Genomic DNA, 7,146 nt, shown 5'->3' with positions numbered 1-7,146 from the left:
TCGGCAGCCCTGAGGGTGACTGGCTCTGCCTACTGGCTTCAGCCCACATAATGGACCAGATAAGCTCATGTCATCAACTATTATCACACTTCCTTGACTTGCACACCCCAAAATCACAGAGGTCCCCCAACAAGAGAAACAGTGTTTCCAGCTGATGCATGCAGTCCCACAAGAGAATATGGAGCTGCATACTACAGCTAGCACATGATAGCTCAGCTCATGCACAATGTGGGAGAAATGGGTTTACGAAGTGGAACTCTTCATACAATCAAGGTAGAAAAGCAAATTTTTCTATAGAATTCCTCTAGACTGGCACAGACTGCTGGGTTATGCACTGTCACCAGCAGATGGAGACTGAGAATTACTAATTTCTAAGCAGGGCTTTTTTTGAGGGGGTTCTGAGTACTGGCATCTTTCCCATTGTCTGCTAAAATTGACCCATGGTCCCCAAGTTTTAATGAAATAGCTCAGATTCTACACATCAATTCTGCCTTGTCATAGATTCTGTGACTGGTTTCAGCAGGCCTGCCTATTGTAGGGTGGGTCCTTCAGTGATCACCCCACCCCTGAAGGGTGATCTGGCATTTGAGTACCGACACCTTTTTTGTTAGAAAAAAACACACGGTTTCTAATTAAAACTATAAATGTGCTGCTCTGTTCCCTGACAGCCTCAGACTGTAGCAGATGGTGGATGTGGTAAGCCTGTGCAAGCTAGGTCTGGTAGTTAGGTCTTGAGGGTTTTGGTATCAGAATGGATTTACAAAAATAAAATAAAAGGGAACATTTTAGAGCCAATTTCTTTCCTCTCACTGCTGCCTTATTTTGTTCTCCTTGCTGCCCATGAGGGTCTCCTTTGCCCCAGGAGTGTAATTACAAGGGTGACTGGGTCCCTCCCCCTTCATCCCACTCTCCCAAGTCAGGGGTCTGTTTTTGTACCTCGACTGACCTCCTCTGTCTGGCAGCAGGGTTTGCTTCATCTGGAAAAACGGGGGGGGGGGGGGGGGGGGGGGGGGGGGGGCGACAAAAAATAAAAGCAAACAGCCTCTTGCTGCCTTCTCCTTGTACTACCTGATTTCCTTTGCGTGCTCTTTTTGGGACATACACAGTGGTCAGGGTGTTTCTGGGTGGGGATGAGACGGGCTTAGTTTGTCAGTTCACATCTTGCTTCTTCTCTGCGATGAGCACAAACAGGCTAAGGAAGTGTTTGGTTTGCCTCAGGCATGGTTTGGAACCATATGGGGGGATACAAGTTTTGTACCAGCTGTAAGGGGGACGATATTTCAGATTTGGCGGTTGTTGGGGCACTGAAAGAAGGTCTCAGCTGATGTTTATGATGTGGCAGAGGGCCCAGTTTTTTGCCACTGTTGCCTCCATGTTTGGAGTATGTGGCTGGAGCTTCAATTCATCCGAGTACTAGTGAGCAGTAGGCCTCCTCTGAGGTGGACTTATTTCCAGATTTTATCTGGCCTATGTACAAGGCCTTCTGCCTTGAAGCTGGGGAGTCAGACCAGACACAATGTTTGGAATGGAAGAAGAAACCCTCAAGGCCAACTCTCCTCTTTCTGAGGGGAAGCAGCTGTGGGCTGAAGATACGCTTTTGGGGCAGTACCAGAACAGCATGGGAAAAAGAACACCCTTATGATCAACTAAGAACATGCAAACTTATGCATGTTATTAGTGATGATCACAGTACATAAGTAATACCATACTGGGAAAAGACCAAGGGTCCATCGAGCCCAGCATCCTGTCCACAACAGCGGCCAATCCAGGCCAAGGGCACCTGGCAAGCTTCCCAAACGTACAAACATTCTATACATGTTATTCCTGGAATTGTGGATTTTTCCCAAGTCCATTTAGTATCGGTTTATGGACTTGTCCTTTAGGAAACCGTCCAACCCCTTTTTAAACTCTGCTAAATTTAAACCATTTTAAACCCTTTTTAACCGCCTTCACCACGTTCTCCGGCCACGAATTCCAGAGTTTAATTATACGTTGGGTGAAGAAAAATTTTCTCCGATTTGTTTTAAATTTACTACACTGTAGTTTCATCGCATGCCCCCTAGTACTAGTATTTTTGGAAAGCGTGAACAGACGCTTCACATCCACCTGTTCCACTCCACTCATTATTTTATATACCTCTATCATGTCTCCCCTCAGCCGTCTCTTCTCCAAGCTGAATAGCCCTAGCCTCCTTAATCTTTCTTCATAGGGAAATCGTCCCATCCCCGCTATCATTTTAGTCGCCCTTCGCTGCACCTTTTCCAATTCTACTATGAGGCATATTTTCAAAGCACTTTGGGAGGCTAAGTTCCATAGGTTTCTATGGAACTTTGGGAGGCTAAGTGCTTTGAAAATATGCCTCTATATCTTTCTTGAGATGCGGCGACCAGAATTGAACAAAATACTCAAGGTGCGGTCGCACCATGGAGCGATACAACGGCATTATAACATCCTCACACCTGTTTTCCATACCTTTCCTAATAATACCCAACATTCTATTCGCTTTTCTAGCTGCGGCAGCACACTGAGCAGAAGGTTCAGTGTATTATCGACGACGACACCCAGATCCCTTTCTTGGTCCGTAACTCCTAACGTGGAATCTTGCATGACGTAGCTATAATTCGGGTTCTTTTTTCACCACATGCATCACCTTGCACTTGCTCACATTAAACATCATCTGCCATTTAGCCGCCCAGTCTCGTAAGGTCCTCTTGTAATTTTTCACAATCCTGTCGCGATTTAACAACTTTGAATAACTTTGTGGCATCAGCAAATTTAATTACCTCGCTAGTTACTCCCATCTCTAAATCATTTATAAATATATTAAAAAGCAGCAGTCCTAGCACAGACCCCTGAGGAACCCCACTAACTACCCTTCTCCATTGTGAATACTGCCCATTTAACCCCACTCTCTGTTTCCTATCCTTCAACCAGTTTTTAATCCACAATAGGACATTTCCTCCTATCCCATGACCCTTCAATTTCCTCTGTAGCCTTTCATGAAGTACCTTGTCAAATGCCTTTTGAAAATCCAGATACACAATATCAACCGGTTCTCCTTGGTCCACATGTTTGTTTACTTCTTCAAAGAATTGAAGTAAATTGGTCAGGCAAGATTTCCCTACACAAGAGCCGTGCTGACTTGGTCTCAGTTGTTTTTAATAAATAGCCTCTACCATTTTCCCCGGCACTGACGTCAGACTCGCTGGTCTATAATTTCCCGGATCTCCCCTGGAGCCTTTTTTAAAAATCGGCAGGACCTTTGCAGAAAGATTGTGCCTGGGCATGCACTCAAGGCATAATCCACCAAGTGAAGTAGTTTGACAGATCTAGGAATTTCTTCTGGATCAGGCCCGTCACTTTCCCCACCCAAGCACAGGGGGACCCTGGAGGTTCAGTGAACGCCCCCCCCAGAGCACAGTGGGACCCATGACGGGGAACCCCAAGAAGGAGGGCTAGTTCCTCCTGCACCAACTTAAAGTACCAGGGGAGGGGGGTTGGGGGACCCCACTGCTGAAGCACCAAGGCTAGGCTGTGGGTGGGAGGGGTGGAGTTGGATCACAGCAGGCCCCCTACCCCAGGTCCTACCAGGCCTTGTTTGGAGAGGATTTTCTTTTTTGCCTCGGGTGGGGGGCTGGAAGCATGCTGAACAGTGCCTTGCCAAACCTTAAGGCCAGCTCTGCCATAGGGTTTGGTGTGGGAGCAGTGCTCATTTGGTGCGCTACTGCTCAGCATTAGGGAGGAATAGTGATGAGCCTGTTTAGCATGCATTTACATGCAGGTAGCTTTCAGAGCCGGCAAGCTTGTTGGGTCTGATCACTGGGTGCCAGCAAATGCAGACACTAATGGCCTCTAGCACCCATGTTTGCTTTCGATCATCTGGCTGTAAGCTTAGTAGAGTTATTTTCATCTCCAGCTGCAATTGTATGTCCTACCTTACAAAGTGCTCACTCTTCGTTTTCCCAAGTTCCAGCTGATGTGCCATAAGGCCTCCTATCACTCAGGAATGAATCAGTAAGAATCCAAGCTATTTTGATTTGGCCCTTTTCAGATAGGCAACCTCCACAACCTACTTGCATTTTCAGATTTTCCTTAATAACTATACGTGAGACCTATTTGCATACATTGCCCCCCACTGTCTACAAATAGATTTCATGCATAGTCATTGGGGAAAGCATGAAAAGCCAATTGGGTTGCAGCCCTCAAGGCCTGAGGTTACCGACCTCTGTCTTAGAGCATGTTTAATAGTTATTACATGACAGCTGCAGCTAAGAGTATTTAAGAACAAGTTTATAAATATAAAATAGAGAAATGTATTGTGGTAAAAACTTGCAAACAAACTATTCCTTGTTTTAATTGCAGTAAGAAAAGGACAAGTTAAATTGAGCTAAAATTACTAGAAACAGGATAACGCCAAGTTAGGCTGTCAGTAAGTGAAGCCATTTTGCACAGAGTTCACTGTAGCATACATTAGAGCTGTGCTGTAATGTTTTGTGGTAACATCTCAATACTATAACCAAATAGTATACAAATATATTGTACACAAAGACAGGAGAGCACACCAGAAGCACGCACTAGCACTTAATGACAGCACTCAGCCCTGAGTACACATGTTCCAAAATGCTATTGTACATACCAGTCAGTCTGGACATAAATACATGCATAAATTTTCAGAGCCCCCCCCCCCCCCCCCGTTACTTATCTCCTCTCCGACCCCACCAAGCAGCACAAAATGTAAATACTCCATGTTTCCAGACACCCCCCCCCCCCCCCAAAAAAAAAAAAAAACCCCAAGGTATGTAAAGTCCTTACTGATGCTAGCTGTAGAAGAATGAGCTAACTTTACTCCTCCTTAAACCTGGTGTTAACCCCCCTCCCCCCCCCGAACTCTTCAGGTCTTTGGGGTGGGGTTTAAAAGCTATTGTCAGTGCTCAGCTAATTTAAATCCAGTAGTAATGAGTTTCTTGTGCATGAGCTGTGTGCAAACTTGTTAAAACAGGACACCCCATGAAGTGCACAAATGTATGCGCACTATGCTGTGTGCAAAGCCTCCCACTATTACATTAGCTTAACTGGTTAATCATTCATTTAAAGTAACCTGCAGAGTAAGTTTGGGCCTACTTGACAAAGGGTTTGAGGTTAGTTTTTGCCACTACAGATAAAAGAAAACACATCACACCCTGATTAATAGTTTAGTACTTCTGAAAGTGTTTAGTGAAATTTGGTCTTACCTGATAACTTCCTTTCCTTCTGTCACACTAGACTAGACCAATGGGTTTTGTTCTCCAACCAACAAATGGAGGCAGAGAAACTGTCTGGTTTTCTGGATATCCCTAATGAATATACATCATACTTCCTCACTGATTTAAGGCAATCATTTTGAAGTACCCATAAGCAGTTAAAACAGTCCAGTACCCCACAGGGTTACAGTTCTAAAATAAATAAAATCATTGTCAATAAATCATGACGAGTCCAGTTCATAAAAAACAGTAATACTTATCTTTACATGTTCCTTTGTCTTAAATCAATGAGGAAGCGCAATGATAGAGAAAGGGGACAGTTTTCTCTCACTTTGGTCACAAGGTTTTCTGAGCACTATGGCTTACAAATGTTACAATTGTATTTTATGTGATACCCTGGGAAATAGTATTTTTGGTTTGATTTGTATTCCTGTGGATTTTTTTTTTGAAACGTGAATAGTGAAATCCCATTTTCAGAATGAATATACATGAAATATTTTGTTTACAATGCAGGTATTATATTCAACCCTCTCGGGTATATTCATTAGGGACAACCAGCAGAAGAAGCGATGATCTGCAAACCAGCAAAGCAAGAGGCAGGCCAAAATGACTGAAGTGCTGAGCATTTTATTGCGAAAGACACCCAATGTGGCTGTTAAATTAAATATGCAATTCAGCAAATTAGACCTAATTAACAAAACAAAAATTTAGCTGGTTTGTGGCCCTGCAGGATTCAGTTTTGATATCCAAGCTTTAGATCAGGATTGTCTAACCTCCATCCTTGAGGGCCCCAATTCAGAATATGCATGAGAGCTATTGCATAAACTGCCTCTATTGTATGCAAATAAATCTCATGCATATTAGGGAAATCCTGAAAACCTAGACATCCCTTTGCTATAGATTATATTTCAGCTCATTACTGCTACCATCCTGTTTATAGATAGCATAAACAAAACTTTTCCCCATCCAGTTAAGTAAAAAAAAAAAAAAAAAAGACTCCTATTTAACATTTAGTTAACTGCGCATTATAAACAAGTAAAATTCTTGGTTACAGTAGTCAGACTATTTAACAAGATGCCTAAGGAAGTTTAGGAGAGCAGAACATGTTTTAAATAAAAAGGATAGGTACTTGATACGGCCTCCCCAGCCCCACAACCAAATTGGTTTGCAGTATATCCACAACAAATGTGCAAGAGATATAGGATAGAGGAGTATAGACTCAGTATGTACAGTGAGCCCTTGCATGGTCAATGTGGATATCTGGAAAAACCTAACTCACAGTGGAGTTAGTAGAGGTTTGGGAAGCCCTTGACCATATACAAATGGATTTAGAATGCTTTTTTAAGTGGTAGCTTTTTCAAGTGGCAGTTGAACTGTGTTCTTAGTCATCTGCTGTCCTGCTTATTAATTCTTCCAGCCTGTTTGTCAGAAGTTCCAGGCTATGATGGGCCTTTACCAGTCGCCCTTTAAGCTGGAAAAGTGGAAACCAAGTATCAGTCAAGTTATATGCACAAAATCATAGATACATCTTTACACCACAGATAGAGATCCATAACAGTTAGGATTGTTAGGAGAGAACTTTTTTTCTGTATCTATGAAGGAAGGAAGATGGTATCCCTCCCCCCGCCCCCCCCAAAAAAGTAACCAACTAGCAACTGCAAGGCTGTCACACTTCACATCACTGTGCTAACCAGCAGGATGAGATTCAGTTTTCAATATTACAAAAAACGTGAAATAGAATTAAAATCCATATATAGGCTACAATACATGATCATCAAGACTTTAGGCGATCTTTAAAGACCTGTTTTGTAAGGCCTACCCTACTGATGCTACTCAATAGACTCTACATTATATTGCATCAAAGGACCATTATATTCCTTATTATTTTGTACCTTATTTTACAAAT

The 7,146-nt window shown here is 43.0% G+C and overlaps 1 protein-coding gene across 1 annotated transcript in view; it reads right to left on the bottom strand.

Moving 5' to 3' along the window:
• Positions 1 to 5,698: 5,698 nt before the first annotated feature.
• The window catches only part of OIP5 (Opa interacting protein 5), a 37,737-nt gene continuing 36,289 nt past the window's right edge, over positions 5,699 to 7,146 (bottom strand). Inside the window, exon 5 of the mRNA XM_030215296.1 lies at positions 5,699 to 6,711. Coding sequence (XP_030071156.1) covers positions 6,622 to 6,711 — 90 coding nt within the window. The 3' untranslated portion in view covers positions 5,699 to 6,621. The remainder of the gene's footprint in view (positions 6,712 to 7,146) is intronic.

This window comes from Microcaecilia unicolor, chromosome 9 (assembly GCF_901765095.1).
Source record: "Microcaecilia unicolor chromosome 9, aMicUni1.1, whole genome shotgun sequence".
Classification (NCBI taxonomy): Eukaryota; Metazoa; Chordata; class Amphibia; order Gymnophiona; family Siphonopidae; genus Microcaecilia; species Microcaecilia unicolor.
This window is presented reverse-complemented; position numbering and strand designations above follow the sequence as displayed.